At 46.7% G+C, this 17,136-nt stretch overlaps 1 protein-coding gene across 4 annotated transcripts in view; it reads left to right on the top strand.

Moving 5' to 3' along the window:
* The first annotated feature begins 518 nt into the window (after positions 1–518).
* The window catches only part of FBLIM1 (filamin binding LIM protein 1), a 43,022-nt gene continuing 26,404 nt past the window's right edge, over positions 519–17,136 (top strand). The window contains exons 1-5 of one of the 4 annotated variants that reach the window (XM_074218361.1): positions 519–630; positions 6,839–6,892; positions 11,094–11,361; positions 14,865–15,043; positions 16,884–17,013. In XM_074218361.1, coding sequence (XP_074074462.1) covers positions 11,121–11,361; positions 14,865–15,043; positions 16,884–17,013 — 550 coding nt within the window. In that variant the 5' untranslated portion in view covers positions 519–630; positions 6,839–6,892; positions 11,094–11,120. Of the gene's footprint in view, positions 631–6,816; positions 6,893–11,093; positions 11,362–14,864; positions 15,044–16,883; positions 17,014–17,136 lie in introns of all 4 variants that reach the window. The other 3 variants (XM_074218360.1, XM_074218359.1, XM_074218362.1) reach the window with 3 other exon arrangements.

Here is a 17,136-nt window from a genome sequence, read left to right as displayed (position 1 = left end):
GGCGCCCCGATTCCCAGCCAGCCTTGGCCCCAATCTGCTGGCTCTCACCCAGATCCTTCCCCCAGGGGAAGGGAAATCACACCTCCAAGGAGACAGTGGGGCCGGTGACCCTTGGGACAGTCGGCAGCCGGGAAGGGGGTCAGCCTTCCTGGGGGGGGGGGCAGCAATCGGGACGCTACCTGCAGGGCGGGGGGAGGAGAGGGTGGGGGGCCAAAGGGAACCGAGGCCAGAGAAACTTTGGGAGCCAAGTCAGAGGAGGGGAGGAGGGGGGTGCCGGGGCAGGGGGGCCAAGCGCAGAACCCCAGGGGAAGGTAAAGGAGTTGCTTCCTGCCAGCGGTTCCCCCTCGAAGTCTTTCACCTTTTATGGTAAAGGGATTGCTGTGGGACCGGCTGGGAAAGAGGGAGGAAGAGAAAGTGGGGGAGGGAGAGAGGGAGGGAAGGAGGAGGAGGAGAGGGAGGGCGGGGGAGGGGAGGGGAGGAGGAGGGGAGGGCGGCCGGCAGGCCGGGGGCCGGGAGAAAGGAAGGGGCTGTGATGTCAGCGGGGAGGCTCGCTTACCTCCCTGACCCGGGCAGAAGGCACGGCGGGGCCGCCCGAGAGGGAGCGCGGCGCTGGCGGCGCCCGGAGCGCAGGTGAGCGGACCGCGGGGCTCCGGGGCCCCTGGGGAAAGGGCCGGGCGGCGGCGGGGTCGCGGGTCCGAGCCCCGTTCCCCGCGGGGCGGGCGGAGGCAGGAGGAGAGGGCCCGCGCGGGGACCCCGCGGCTGGACCGAGCCGGACAAAGCCGGGGAAGCTGTCCCCAGCGGTGCCCGGCTCCGGGGCAGGGAGGAAGGGGGAGAGCGGGGCAGCCCCAGCTAGCCGGCCGAGCATCGGCAGCCACCCCTGCCCAGATCCTTCCAGAGGGGGGAGGAATTGGCCCTGAGACCCCCCCCCAAGTCTTACAGCATCTGGTGTCCTTGAGACACCCCCAGCCCGGCCCGACGGGAATCAAGAATTCGAGCTAACAGAAGCCTTCTGGGCCAACCCCTTCCCTTGACAGCCAAGGAAACTGAGGCACGGAGGGCTTTAGTGACTTGTCCAGTGAGAATTCGAACCCGGTTCCTCTCATTGTACATACAGCGTTCTCCCAGTCCAAGCATCTGCTTCCAAAGGCAGACCCTGAAACTCCCGTCTGGTTCCCATGGAGAAAGGAAGGGGGGCAGGGCAGAGGAGTGAAGGGCAGGGGGAGATGGGGGGTCAAAGTTTCTATAGTCCCTTGAGAGGCTAACCTTCGGGGCCCTCTTGTCCCCTGCTCAAGGCCGGGTGGCGCCCCGTCCTTGGGACCAGCTGGGAATCCTCCTGCTTGGCGGAGAGTTTTCAGAAAGGCAGAAGCGAACCTCAGCTCTGTCCACAGAGAAACCTGGGGTCACAATCAGTCCGAAAGGAACTAGGGGACAGATGCCTTCGGGGGGTTTCCCTGACTTCCTTGCAGATGATAGAAATGTAACCTGGAGCAATTTCAGAGATCATCGAATACAACCCTTTCATTTTACAGATGGGGAAACTGAGACCTAGAGAAGGCATACCAAAGGGTGACAGCAGAGGACTCCCCCAAGTTCAGAATTTTCTCCCTACAGGCGTCCCCTCCCCACTGCCTCTCAATCCATTCTGTATCCACCCTTCCCCTGAGGTTGAGGGCAAGTGGAACAGTCAGTGAACGTTGCCCAGCTGCTGGGGGCCTCCCAGCCACCCCCCAATCTCTGCTGAGTGGAAAGGGAGGCCAAGGAAAGGCTATTTTTGTGACTCCTAACTATCACAGAAGATTAAAACCCCAGCCCATCCCCCTGGGACAAGACCTGGGCAGTCCAAAATACTGCATATGTGTCCCTTCTGAAGAATTCCCTTACCACCCAAGCTTTACCACTATCCCTTCAGCCTCAAGTCAACCAACTCTGTGTATGTGTTTGTGTGTGTGTGTGTGTGTGTGTGTGTGTTTGTGTGTGTTTTACATCATTTTCATTTTCAAGGAGAATCATTCTTCCTTGTAACAAAGAATAAGAAAAAAAGCATTTATCAAAACTTATTAAAACATCAACCAAGTTAAAGCTGTGTGTGTTTGTGTGTGTGTGTGTGTGTGTGTGTACACATAATTTATTTCTTATAGTATGGACATACACACACAATATCCTCACACATAGTCACTTGTGTAAAGGAACACCCTCGTTCCTCCCAGTGATTACATTAAAGAATATATTAATCACTTATTACCTCCAGGCACCATACTGGCAATTCCAAACCTCTCCCCTTCTCAGACTTTCCTGACTCTCGTTTCTAGAACCAGTCAATCTATTAACAACATTTAAATGACTTTTTTCCTAACTCTGGAGTACCATTACTCCCATTTTGCAGAGAAGTAGTCTATAGTCTGGGAGATGAAGTGATTTACCCCAGATCCTACAGCTAGCTATTCATTGTGGAGGCAATGGTGTGGCAGAAAGAAATCTGGATCCAATTACTTAACAGTAGTAGGGAGTCCCTTTCCCCTCTGAGCCTCACTTATCCATATCTGGAAAATAAAAATTGGAAATAATGCCATACTTGGATTCTATCCATCACAAGGTGTTTGTGAGAAAGTGCTTTGTAATGGGAGTCAGTTGAAATGGGAGTCAGTGGCAGAATGGAGGACTTGAACCCAAGGCTTGTGACTGGCAGATGGGAAGGGGAGGCTTTCCAGTCTTGATTTCTCTAGTCGCTGTGTAAGTAGCTGGTTTCTCTGCTTCTTGTTTACCCTTTTGGGGGTGAATGCTTGACTTGGTTTATGCATGTGTTTGTAGGTTGGGGGAAGCATGAAGGGAACCTCCCCCCAAATAAGGGAGAGTGGGAATGATGAAAGGGGAAGGGGGGAAGGAATAAGTATTTAAGTGCCTACTATGGGCCAGGCACTGTGATAAATGACCTCTTTTAAATGGAGGCTTTGATCCCAAATTAAAAAAAAAAAATCTGTTTTAAAAGGGGGGGGGCAAGGTAATTCTGGGTTTCTCTTTTTCCCAACTTCATGACTCAGTTTGGATTCAAACCAAAATGTTTTTTAAGTCACACTCAAACATACAGACTGCACCACGCTACAGACTTTTGGGGTGACCTGAAATGTCCCCTCCTACAGTTGGACTTTGACCAAGCAAGTGACAAAGGCAGACCCTTCCAGACCTGCTAGACCCTCCTTTGTGGGAGGGGAGAGGGTGGGGAACTCAACACCTCTAGTTCCAGCTCCTCCCTCACCCCTGGACCGAGGCTCAGGAGAGGGCTGGGTCCAAGCCGCTCTCTCTTCCTTCCTCTGGGCAGGAAATGACTTTCCTTTTCTTTGTTCTTACTTTCTCCTTCCCCACCCCTAAACTGGATATCCGCTTAGTCCATCAGAGCAAGAACTGAGGAGGGGGTGTGAAGTGGCCCAGGTTGAGTTGGGGTTCGTTCAAATCCCCAGCCTTGGAGTAAGGGAGAAACTAGCTCTATTCTCCAGAGGGGTTTGGCCCTTTAAGGGAGAGGATGGGGACCACCCCCACCACTCCCCTCCCAGAGAATTCAGGGGATGAATATGGGGGGGGGATAGGATCTCTCCACCCACCCCCCATGCCCCAAATGGAGTCAGGCCTCTAGCCAAGCAGAAGGGTCTCTGAGGTGGAATAGGCTTTGAAAATTCCAAGCTCATCGTTCCCATGGGGACTGACTTCTCCAACAGTAACCACAAGCGAGGCAGAGAGGAGGGGGAGGGCAGGAGAGGGGGGAAGGGGTGGGTTTGCACAGCTGTCAGCATCTGGGTTGCAGGGCTGGATTCCTCTGCCCCAGGCTGCTGTTCAGTTTTTCTAAAAAAAAAATCAATAAGAATGACTTTCCCAGAGAGAGTGTGTGGTGTGTGTGTCTGTGTGTCTTTATGTCTGTCTATGTCTCTATGTGTGTTTGTGTGTCTGAATATATGGGTATCTATGTCTATGTATCTGGGCCTGGGTCTATGTGTCTATGTGTGTCTGAGTGTGGGGGCCTATGTGTCTGTGTCTATGTCTATGTGAGTCTATGTGTGTCTGTGTTTCTGAGTATCTGTGTCTGTGTGTGTCTATGGTGTGTCTGTGGGTCTGTGTCTGTGTATCTGTCTGTTTATTTGTCTGTCTATATCTGTTTGACTGAGTTTGTGTGTGTAGATGAGGCTGCAATCTGAGGTCATTTTGCTTGGGGAGGGGGGTACCCAGAAGAAAGGCTTAGGGTTAAGGTTGTTAAGGAGTTTATGTATTCACAGAACTGGGGACCCTCTTTTTCATTTAAGGAAATTGAGGTCAGAGAAGGTCACACAACTAAGACGAGAAACCCAGGTCTCCCAATTCTCCATCTGTTGTCCTACAACACTTCAGGGCTTACCTATCGGACCATCATCTCCTCAGGCGAGGAGCTCAGGTCTCAGTGACTATAACAATTCTCTTGGACCTCAGTATAACTTTCCCAATGGGTATAGTTACAGAGAGCAATTTTCAAACTTGGGGAATTTGAAAATTTGGGGTCTCTATGTCATTCAATGAAAATACAGGCTCTTTTTGTTTGTTTTTAGTTTTTATAAGGCAGTGGGACTAAGTAACTTGCCAAAGTTCACACACAACTAGGCAATTATTACGTGTCTGAGACCAGATATGAACTTGGGTCCTCCTGACTCCAGGGCCAGTGCTCTATCCACCGTGCCACCTAGCTGCCCCAAAAATACAGATTCTTAATGAAAACATCCCATCTTTGAATGTTATCCTGCAGACAACTGAGTAAAGACTACAGGGTCATAACTTCATGGATTTAGAGCTGGACATCTACACACACACACACACACACACACACACACACACTTGGACTTAGTCTAACTTTTCTCTCACTTTCAGGAAACTGAATTACAGATAACTTAAGTGATTTATTTGCCCAAGGTCACACAGGCAGTAGCTGAAATGCAAACCTTGGTGTTCAAATCCCAGCTCTGACACCATCTGGTTTAACTTGGGAAAAATCATTAATAATCTGTGCCTCAGTTTCTTCAAAGGGGAAAGTAGTATCCATACCTTAAAGCCATATAGAAATAGGAGCTAATAATGGAACTTCAGATGGAACAGGCTGTAAATTACAAGTTGGGCCTTTTTTTCCAGGGTGTGTTGATCAATGTTTAACAATCGACTCTCCACAGAAGAAAGATATGTGGGGTACACTTTTAAGTTTCATCTGCATTTTTAACATTCCCTCCATCATTTTCTTAAGTCTAGACAATAAAAAACAAATAAGACCTGGAAAATTTATATAGCCATCTGGCTCCAGTCTAATCCTGCTGTTCTGGGTTTAAGTTTCCTTCCACTCCAATTTCACCACACACACAGGGCCCATGCTTGAAAAGTTTCCCTGGGGCCAGAGAGTTCCTTCCTTCGAAGTCGCCCACTGGACTAGGTCCTCATGTAACACTGACCCCACGTGGAGACCCACACCTCCAACCAAAATAGATTAGGCCCTTCTGAGGCCAGAGTGACCAGTTTGAGAGTTTGGGGAAAGTGCTTACTCAGCACAGTGCCAGCTAGAAGTAGTTGTTTCCTTCCTTCCTTCCTTCCTTCCCTCCCTCCTTCCTTCCTTCCTTCCTTCCCTTCCTCCCTCCCTCCCTCCTTCCTTCTTTCTTTCCTTCCTTCCTTCCTTCCTTCCTTCCTTCCTCCCTCCCTCCCTCCTTCCTTCTTTCTTTCCTTCCTTCCTTCCTTCCTTCCTTCCTCCCTCCCTCCTTCCTTCCTCCCTCCCTCCCTCCCTCCTTCCTTCCTTCCCTCCCTCCTTCCTTCTTTCCTTCCTTCCTTCCTTCCTTCCTTCCTTCCTTCCTTCCTTCCTTCCTTCCTTCCTTCCTTCCTTCCTTCCTTCCTCCTTCTGTCCATCCTTTCTCCCTTCCATAGTAAGAATGTTGGCCTTGAAGCTAAGATATATTAAGATACCTCAGTCAGATTCTAGGTTGAGGTATTTGCTAGCTGGAGACAGACAGACAAAGAGAAACACAGACAGAGAGAAAGAGAAGGAGGAGGAGGAGAGGAGGAGGAAGAGAAGGAGGAGAAGGAGAGGGAAAGAGAAGAAAAAAGAGGGAGGAGGAAAAGAGAGGGAGAGAGAGAAAGAGAAGAAGTGGGAGAAGGAGGGAGACAGAGAAAAAGGTTAAGGGAGAGAGAGAGAGAAGAAAAGAGAGAGAGAAGAGAAGGAGAGGGGGGGACAGACAGAGACTGGGGATGAATCACTTAGCCTGAGATTGAAATTAACCTCCCTTATAAAACTGGGAAGTAGGATTTGAATCCAGGTTCTTTGACTTGTCAAGGCACTGGGGTTAAGTGACTTGCCCAAGGCCACACAGCTAGGTAATTAGAAAGTGTCTGAGGCCGGATTTGAACTCAGGTCCTCCTGACTTCAGGGCCAGTGATCTAGCCATGGATCAAGGATGTATTAAGAGGAATTTTGTTTAGGGGGACTAGGTAGTCTCCAAGTTCCTATTGATTCTGGTGTTTTGTGCTTACATTGGAAGAACTCCTATAATTCCTAACTCTTGGAATTTCTAGGACCTGGGCCAGTGGAAGTCCCTAGATAAAGGTGATTCCTGGGGTCACTGTCCAGCAACCAGCTATTTCCATCATCTGTTCACTTTCTCCCTTAGAATGTCTTCCTCAGATTGCTTTCCGTGGGGGGTGGGGGTGGGGGGAGGGAAGTAAGATTGGGGGGGAAATTGTAAAACTCAAATAATACCTTTAATAAAAATTAATTTAAAAAAAGAATGTCTTCCTGAACCCTGATTGCCATCTCCCAACTAATCTTAGACCATTGGAATCTCCTCAGCAGAACATCACTGACCAGAAAGACCAAGAGCCGGTTTGCTGAGCCCTGGAAAAGTTGGTAAGTCTAGGGTGGGGATCCTTGGGCAGGGTTGGAGTTAAGTGGGCATCTGTTCTTGGGTATATGTTGTTGGTTGTGTTGGGAGGATGGGGAAGGCTGGGCTTCTTTGTCCAGACAGAAGAGTCCGTTCTTCTGGGATCCTTGATGGGAGAGATAATCATTAATGTGGTGAGCAGGGAGCGGCTGCCCTTTGCTCCATTTGAGACAGCAGGTAGAATGGACAGGGGGCAGGGTTCCTGCTTCTATTCCCACATCCTGGTCCTTCAAGGACTTCTCAAAAGCTCAGTTGGTTAGTTTACCAAATGGAACTCTTGGCCTCTGTTTCATTCTTTGGGAAAGCAAAGGAAAGGGGTGGGGGGGGACAGAGGTATTTCAGAAATTCTCTGCCCCTGAGGATGAGAATGAATAAATCAAAGAAAATAATAATTCATGTATCTCTTCCTCTACCCCAACCATTTGAACTGATAATAGAATCTTTTTTTTTGAGGCAATTAGGATTAAGTACTTGCCCAGGGTCACACAAGTACCTGAGACCATGTTTGAACTCAGATTCTCCAGTGCTGGTGCTCTATCCATTATTGCACCACCTAACTACCCCAATAATAGAGTCTTGGGGGATTGGAACAATAGAGAAGACCTGACTTCAGAGCCTGCCTGTGTCCTTTACTTAGCCGTTTGACCTTGGGGAAGTCATTTGACTTCTACTTATCTTGAACAACTCCCTATAATTTATCTATATAATGAGAGCTGATTCATAGTCTGTATTGGGGAGTTCCCATCATGCATTTTTTTTTTTACAATGGCAAACTGGACGCCTCCCCTGACTACCACTACTACACCCCTTTTCTTTATGATCATAATTGACGTAGGATTGAAAGGAATCTCAGAATATAAATTGCTAGAGCAGGAAAGGGCCTGAAAACATAGAAAATTAGAATTAGAAAGAACATATAGAAAACATAGACTGTTTTAACCAGGAATATAAACTATCAGAGCTAAAAGGATTTTAGACATCTTCTAGTTCAGAAGATTCTAGAGTTCATGAGTGAATTTCTAATTGAAATTTAGCATTTTTCTACATTATGAATGTTAAAAAATTATTCTGGGAATAATAATAGCCCTTATATAAAACTTTAGGGATTGGAAAGCATATCATAATTATTATCTCATGTGAGCTTCACAACAGCGCTGGAACATAAGTGCCATCATTATTTCCATTTTACAGATGAGGGAACCAAGGCAGATAGAGGTTAAGTGACTTGCCCAGGGTAACACAGTTAGTAAATGCCTGAGACTGGATTTGAACTCAGGTTTTTGACTTCAGGTCTAGCAGTTTATCTACTGTACCACTAAGCAACCAGAGTGCCAAAAAAAAAAATCCAACTCCTTCATTTTACAAATGAGAAAAATGAGACACAAGAGGGGAAAAAAAGGTCATTTGTCATTGTTCAGTCATTTCTGTCATGTCCCAATCTTTGTGACCATTAGGGTTATTTTTGGCAGAGAAACTAGACTGGTTGGTCATTTCCTTCTCCAGCTCATTTTACAGATAAGGAAACTGAAGCCAACAGGACTAAGAAACTTGTCCATCTAGGGATTCTGTCTAGACCTGGGGTTTGAACCCATGCTTTCTGACTCTAAAGTCAGTGGTTAGTTATTTTTTGCTTTTTTTTTAAACTACTCTACATCTCTTTCAAATTTTTTTGAGGAGGAACTATACTATTTAGCTCTAGCATCAAGTATCCCATGGGTCATTTCACAGTTTATTATATTGAACGTCCTGGCTCACATTTAAGTTGGATCTTCTTCAGTTTATCCAGTGTTTGCAAGTCTAACAACCCTATAGGACAGGCAATGCTGGTAGTATCATTTCCATTTTACAGAGAAAAAAATCAAGGCTCCCACTGGCAACGTGGTTAGCTGTGCATCAGAGGGCAGGAGTTTTGAAGGAGAGATACTTCTGTCTCCTCTGAGGAAGGTCTTCTGTCTTCTTTGGAAGCCATCAGAGCTTGAGTTGTTCGTACATGTGCAGGCATGTATGACACCTTGTGGGTGTAGCTTGAAGCCTGGGTTCTCCTGGAGCAAGACTGCTATCATCCTGAAAGCGGAAGAATTGAAATCAACCCAATAAATGTTTACTAAGCACAGGTTAGATGTTGAGTTATTGAGAAGGGGCCAACATGTGTCTGTAGAACAGAGGTGGAGAATCTTTTTTCTGCCAAAGGCCACTTGGATATTTATAACATTATCCACAGGCCATCCAAAATTACCTACTTAAAAATTAGCCCACCAGCCCTGGAGTCAGGAGTACCTGAGTTTAAATCCGGTCTCAGACACTTAATAATGACCTAGCTGTGTGGCCTTGGGCAAGCCATTTAACCCCATTTGCCTTGCAAAAAAAAAAAAATAGCCTGCTATATTTGGTAAAACATTCAATTAATTCATCCCTAAAAAACTTCTGGATTTAGTGAATTTTGCCTCCCACCTGCAGTTCTCTTGACAGAATTAGACCAAATGATTTTGCAGGCCTTATACTGCCCTTGAGCTGGATGTTCCTGACCCTGCTGCAGAAAGAACTTCTTTTCCAGGGAGTTCTACCAGGAAAATAGTGGGTCTAACCCCTCTCTTCATCACTCTCCTAAGCATTATACTTCTTGTTGGTGTGTGTTGTTTCTAAAGTGGAAAAAAAAATGACAAAGTTCCTACCCTCAGAAGTAGCTTATGGTCTAATGAGCTAGAACCCAAGCATGTTAGAAGATAGAATGTAAGAAGGGAAATGGAAAGTCAGGATGATCAGGGAAGGCTTCACAGAGGAGGCAGCATCTCAAGGTTTGGGCCTTGACAGAAGGAATGGAATTCAACACATGGGAGGAAGGAGGCACTGAAAGACAGAAAAGGGCAGGACAAGAGTAGGGAGTGGAAAAAATTAGTTCCTCCAGAACATAAAATATGGGAGGGGTTGTTACTATGAGATAAGACTGGGTGGGTGGATTGGAGTCAGATTGTGGGAGGACTGAAGGAAGAAGAGAGGGAAAAAGAAAAGGAGGAAGGAAGGAGTAGAGGGAAGGGAGAGAAGAAAGAAGGCAGGAAGGAAGGAAAGAAAGAAGGAAGAGAGGGAGGGGAGGAGGGAAGGAGGAAGAAAGAAAGGAGTGTAAGAAAAAACAGGGAAAGGAGAGAAGGAAGAAAGGAAGTCAGGAAGGATGGAAAGAAAGAGGAAGAGAAGGGAGGAAAGGAGGGAAAAAGGAGGAAGAGAGGAAGGCAGGAAGGGAGGGAAGAAGCAAAAGAAATGAAGGAGAGATGGAAGGATGGGAAGAAGGAAAGAAAGGAAGAAGGAAGGAAGCAGGGAAGAGAGGAAGAAAGAAAGGCTAAATTCTTACCAAATAAGCTCACATTTGATATTCACTACCACCCTAATCATTGAAGGTAAGTACTTGAATGCCAGGACCAGGAGTCTGTCCTTTATGCCCCTGGCAAGAGGGAGCCATGGAAGGTTACTGAGCATAAGAGTCTCATGACCACACAGAGGTGTTAATCAGATCTGGTCATAGCAGCTCTTTTTGTAGTGGCAAAAAATTGGAAATTGAGGAGATGCCTATCAATTGGGAAATGGCTAAACAAGTTATGGTACATGAATACTATGGAATACTATTGTTCTATAAGAAACCATCAATGGTCAGACTCTAGAGACTCATGAAATGACTTACAGGATCTGATGCTGAGCGAAGGGAGCAGAACCCAGAGAACAATGTACACATCAACCACATTAATTGTGAGATGATCAACCTTGATAGCTGCAGCTCCTCTCAGCAGTTCAGAGAGTTAGGAAAACACTGGGAGACTTGTTATGGACAATGCTATCCCCATCCAGAGGAAGAAAAACCAAACCAAACCAAAAAAAACCCTTCAAAATCTGATGAACACTTTATAAAAATGATCTCTTATATATCTCTTTCCCTAATTTCTCATACTGAAAATGACTAATCTGTAAATATGTTTATCAAAAATGCTAACCTGACTGTTGCCTGCCGAGGGGGAGGGTGAAAGAAAATTTTGTAACTTAAAAAGATACATATGCATATGGATGAAAAGATTAAAAATAAACAAATTTTTTTAATTAAAAAAAATTTTAAGTGGGAAGGAATGAGAACAGAGACAGGCTGGTTCCTGAGTCCTAGACCATCATCTCTTCTCTTTCCTTTAGCCTCACTCTGAGAGAAAAGTGGGAAAGATGATGGCCTCAAAGCCTGAGAAGAGGATGGCATCCTCCATCTTCATCACCCTGACCCCGCCTCGCCGGAACACAGCAGTGGTGGCCGAGGCCAGGCAGGCAGCCTGCTCCAGTCGAGCCAATCAGGGTCGGGAGCCTGTCCTGGCCAAGAAGCCCCCCAGTGACTTTCTAGTGAACAGACAGGACCCTCGGGTCACCAACATTCCAACAGCACCACCCCCACCAGTTCTACTTAATGGAGGTAAGACAGAATCTGGGGCAAGGAAGCAAGCAGACATGGCAGAGAGGAATTCTGGGACTAAGAGCTAGACAACATCGAGCAATCAGCAAGAATTTAGTGGATGCTATGGGAGGGAGGGAACATCTCATTTACAAATACTTCATTGATTCCTCACAACAACCCTGCTGTAATTATCCCTATTTTACAGATGAGGAAACAGGGAGGTGGAGGTAATGTGATTTGCCCAGGGTCACACAGTTAGTAAGTATCTGAGCTTCCTGGATAGACTTAGGTCCATCCCTCTATCTACTAGGTAGATAGATAAAATCAGAAAACCCCACAAACTGTTCCAGGATCTCCGCCAAGAAAACCCCTAATGAGGTCACGTAGAGTCAGATACAACTGAAAAAAAAAATGTTTTTTTTTTTTGGCAAAGATCCTGAAGCAGTTTGCCATTTCCTTCTCCAGATCATTTAATCCTATTTCCTATTGTCTCCTCCCCCCAAAAAAAGAAAATTTAACAATCAGCTCTCCCAAGTTGGCTCTTTCATAGATATGAGTTTTTTTGAATGATTAGACATATTCTATCTGGGTACAGAGAATAATCAGGAGCAATGTGTAGAAATTGCAAGAAGACAGATTGAGGCCTATTATCAAGAAAAGACTCCTAAAATGAGAAGGTGGAATGGACAGCTTGGAGAGACAGACAGCACCAAGCAGAGGTTTTAAATGACCACTTGTTGGAGATACTAGCATGGTGATTCATTTCAGAATGGGGAGCCCCACATGGGTCTCCATCAACTTTCCAATTCCATTATTCTGTATTTTCTGGGTACTTCATCCTTTGGAGGTGATGGGGAGACAGACATCCACTAGATGTTTTCTAAAGGACTAATTGGAAGTGAGGGATGGGAGGAAAACCAGAGAGAAGTAGCCTAGGAAATTCCTGAGAGACATGTAGGACAGCAGCTGGGTGAATGACAGGGAGAGGAGTTTGGCAAGGACTTTCTGGAGAGAGCAGCTGTGCCCTGGCTTTTCTTCAGATGCCTGGGCAAGGGGGGGGGGGCTCTTCACCCTCCCCAGTGGGGTCTCTGGGCCCAGCCTGAGCAGCTGCCCAAAGCCACAGACACCAGAGTGGAAAATGCCGGCGACAGAGCCAGGGGCTGCCAGGGGGATTGGTGTGTGAGTGTATATGAGGCTTTGTGTTGTGTCTGTATTATGTGTGAATGGCGGGGCATATATGGAGGGGTCCCCAGGAGTCACAAGCAGAAGGCCTTCTGGACAGTCTCTGGTCACTTCTATGGTCAGCACCTTAGGAAATTCAGCAGAGGCTTCTCTAATCATAGCCTCATCCCAAGCTCTTTCCTCCATAAGAAGAATAATTTGCATGTGGATAAAAAGTTTTGTATTGCCATCTTATTTGATCCTCACAGCCTTATGAGGAAGGAGTGACTTTTTTTTCCTTTTTTTTTTTTTTTGTAAGGCAGTGGGGTTAAGTGGCTTGCCCAAGGCCACACAGCTAGGTAATTATTAAGTGTCTGAGGTCGAATTTGAACTCAGGTCCTCCTGACTTCAGGGCTGGTGCTCTATCCACTGTGCCACCTAGCCGCCCAGGAGTGAATTATTTTCATCCCTATTTCACAAATGAGACAGTTGAGACTTAAAGGACTTGACAAAAGTGACAATAGTTTGTAAGTATGATATATACAGGATTTGAACCTGGGTTTCCCAATTCCAATTCTTCTACAATATATTCATTTAGCCATTTAGTCCATGAAGCTATTTTCAGTTGATTGTTTTTCAGTCATTTCTGACTATTCATCACCCCACTTGGGATTTTCTTGGCAGAGATACTGCCACATCCTTTCCCAGCTTGTTTTACAGACGAGGAAACTGAGACAAACTGCGTTAAGTGACTTGTGCAGGCTTATGCAGTTAGTAGGTGTCTGAGGCTGGATTTGAACTCAGAAAGATGAGGCTTCCTGCCTCCTTTCCAGCATTGTGACCCCCACATAGCTGCCTAAGGCAGGGAGATTAGTGTAGAGGTTATTAGAATAGTTTTGATCTTCTTCCAGGGCCAGATTGAGCCACTTAGCTGGGTGATCCTGGCTGTCAGGTTCCTTCCCCTCTCTGGGCCTCAATCTCTTCATCTGTAAAATGGGGCTTATGCACTAGGTGGTCTCTAGCTCTAAAATCAAAATTGCCAAGAGATCTACTACAGTGAAAAGATCAGTTGCTCTCAAATCAGAGAAGACCTCAATTCAAACCTCTAATGCTCGTGACTAATATGACCTTGGGCAAATCCCTCATCTCCCTGGGCCAGTTGGTCCCAGAAGTCCCCTCCAGATCTAGATCTGTAGTCCTATAAATTGGGGGGAGCTCTTAGGGGGAAGGGATTTTTGGGGGGAAGGTCTGGGCTTGCAGTGAGGACATTCTTGGTGACATCATAAAAGCAAAGATAGAATTGGGCAGCCAGTCCCCATGGTTGTCCTCCCTCCAGGGCTCCTAAATCAAGGCTGTCATGATGTCAAGGCCCCATGCCCCCTTGGGGCAGCCTGACACTGCTTCAAGACTGGCAGTAGCCCAAGCCCTGGTTAATAGCAGCAGGCGGCCCGGGTGGCTCCCTCCTTGCCAGTTTTTTCACTGGGCTGTGATTTCCTGGTCCTGCCCATGTTTCTGGCTCAGGAGGTAAACTGGTGATCCATTCACCCACTGGCATTTGTTCCCACAGCTATTACCCACCATTGTTGTGGTAAGCTGGCAGATGCTGGGCCTGTAGTTGGGAGAGGGGCTCCCTGGTACTAATTACTACTGGGGTAATTGTTAGGAAACAAAGGAGGGAGGTTCTGGGTGACCACTAACTTGATCCTGTTCATCCTTCTCCTTCCCTCCATCCCTGGAGCCTCGGAGGATTCTGGGGCCTCTGCCCCCCCCCCGCTCTAGCGCTCTGCAGCTCTGCCCTTTTCTGTTCTGGGTACTCTTGGCAAAGTCCTTCCAACTAGGTTCTTTCTGGTCCTTCGTTTGCTCTTTAATAAAATGATCTGTGCATTCTGTGTACTATGGTCTTCCCAGCTCTGACATTCAGTGTTCTAAGACTCTCCCTGCTCTGATATTCTCTGTTTTAAGACCCTCCCAGCTCTGACATTCTGTGTTCTAAGGGTCCTCCAAGCTCTGACATTCTATGTTCTAAGACTTTCCCAGCTCTGACATTCTGTGTTCTAATACTCTCTCAGCTCTGACATCCTGTATTCTAATGCCTTTTTCTAGTTCTGACATTCTATGTTCTAAGATGATATTATCTCTTCAGATTCACTATTCAGAGATCAAGACCCCGATTGGAATTGGGGAGTGGGATTTGAGAGGAAGAGAAAGAGGTCTGGTGCCAGGGAAGGCCTTGGTGGCATGAGATACCTAGTGTGGGTAGGAGCTATCCAAGACAATCTGCACCGTCTTTTCATCTCACTAGATGTTAACCTGGTCCCACAAGGGTCTTAGCTCCATACCATTCTTTCTTCCACTTGCAGGCTCAGCCCTCCCTCCTCCAGCCCCATATCCTGAGGACAGCTTTCCTGATGTGGATCTCCTCCCTCCTCCACCACCCCCTCCACCAATCTCAGATGAGGAAAATCTCTACCAGGTTGGAGATTCACTCTCAGAAGACTTGCAGCAGCTGCATGTGGTCCCTCCACCTCCACCTCCACAGGTACCTAAGCCCTAGGCAGCTCAGCACCCTCCCTGCCTCCCCAGATGCCTAGTTAGGGAGAATGTGAGTGGGCAAGGTTAGAAGTCAAGAAGGAGATGGGGAATCCTTAACCTTCAGGGATCTTGTAAAGCCTTAATGAATGAAAGAACTGTGTTTATAAAAGCCTACAAAGGTCCCAAAGAAGGAGAGCCCATGCCATTCCCTGGCATTCTTTCCATTATCTAATAATAACAACAATAATAATAATAGTAAGAGTGATAATATTAGTAATAGTAATCATAATGATTATGATGATGATGAATCACTCACACTTCCTGCTTATCAAGCAGTTTATATCCTTACTTCATTTCATATTTACAATGATCCAGGGAAGTTTGTGGTGAGACAAATATTTTTATCCCCGTTTAATAGATGAAGAAACTGAGGCCAAAAGATATGAAATTACTTGCTCAAAGTCAAATAGCTTGTAAGCATAATCCGGGACTCAAACCCCCTCTTGACTCTTTGGTCCAGTTTCTTTCCACCAAACCACAATTCTCATTATTTGGAAAACATTTTTCATGTCTGCCCAGAACATTCTATGAGAAAGAGGAACCCTCTGTTTCTTAATCTGCAAAAGAAGCAGGTGGAATAAATTATCCCTAAAGTTCCTTCAGCTCTGACAATCTGTGTGCTAAGATCCCTCCCGGCTCTGATACCATGTGTTCTAAGGGTCCTCCCAGCTCTGACATTGGGTGTTCTAAGGGTCCTCCCAGCTCTGATATTCTGTGTTCTAAGACCCCTCGAAGCTCTGACATCCTGGGTTCTAAGGGTCCTCCCAGATTTAACATTCTGGCCCCCAGGTTTAGATCCCCATTCTAAGGTCTCCTTCAGCTCTGATGTTTTCAAAAGTTTCTTTAAATCCTCTTCAATGTATACCATGAAAACAATGTAAAGACTGGCAAATTGCCTTCTGTGGGGGATGGGGAGAGGGAAGTAAGATTAGGGGGAAAATTGTAAAACTCAAAATAAATAAAATCTTCAAGTCTTTGAAGAAGGCTGAGCCTTGTTTGGCCCAGAGACCATAATGGAGAGCCAATGGAGATGAAGCTGGGCAGAGAGACTGAAGCTAGATGCCAGGAAATCCTTCCCTTAGAGCTGCCCCAGAGTGGTATTAGTGCCTCCCTGGGGAGCAGGATCCCCTCCCTGAACAGGCTGCAATCAGATGACTTCTTGTCCACTCCAATGTTCACTGACTGCTGTATCCCTTCCAATTATGAAATTCCGGCAATTCTCTGTCCTCGAGTCCCTTCCAGCTCTGTTGTGACATGTTCTGTGATGCTACAAAATCCATTTCTCTTACTTTGTCCTCAGCAGAGAGAAGAACCAGTTGGTTTCCCAGCCCATCCTAGGAAAACCAAGATGCTTTAGCTCGTGTGTGTAGGCCAAAGGGGTCAGAGAATGGAGGGGGGAGAAATTCCTGTTTGTCTACTGAAGAGGGCTCAGGCCAAAGGCCAAAATGCTCAGGGGAAAGCCAGGTCTTGAGCAATTTCTTGAGAATTTGAAGTAATCGCTGTGGTATTTATGGGAAGAGCCTGGGACTGAGAGCAGGGGAAAAAACCTGGGTTCTAGTCCTGATTCTGCCACCAAATGGCCCTATTATCTTGAGAAGTCCTTTTTCCCCCTTACCCCCAGGCCTCTATTTTCTCATCTATAAAATGGAGATGACACTGACCCAATAGGATCACTGCCAAGATGCCAAGGACAATGAGGCAAGACACAAGGCCCTTCCAGTGACAGTGTTAAGGACATGTCTCTATCCTTATGGGGACTGGTTTATTCCTTTTTGTCTCCATTATAGGCCCTACCTGAGCCCCGCCAGCTCAAGCCTCGACCCAGTCACCTCAAGGGAATAGAAGAAGAGCTGCCGCCACCTCCTAAAGAGCTGGAACGCATCCCTGAGAGGGAGGAGACTACAGGTATTCTCACAGGTAGAGGTAGAGGGCATTGAAGTCCTGAGAGCTTTCCCTCTCTGTATTGGGATAGCTTGGGGTACTGGAAACAAGGAGGAGGGGGTGTACTTATCTTTCTCCAGGCAAATCAGGCCTGAAAAA

Source organism: Macrotis lagotis, chromosome 1 (assembly GCF_037893015.1).
Source record: "Macrotis lagotis isolate mMagLag1 chromosome 1, bilby.v1.9.chrom.fasta, whole genome shotgun sequence".
NCBI classification, from domain to species: domain Eukaryota; kingdom Metazoa; phylum Chordata; class Mammalia; order Peramelemorphia; family Peramelidae; genus Macrotis; species Macrotis lagotis.
Note: the sequence above shows the minus strand (reverse complement) of the source record. Positions and strands in the feature narration are given on the sequence as shown.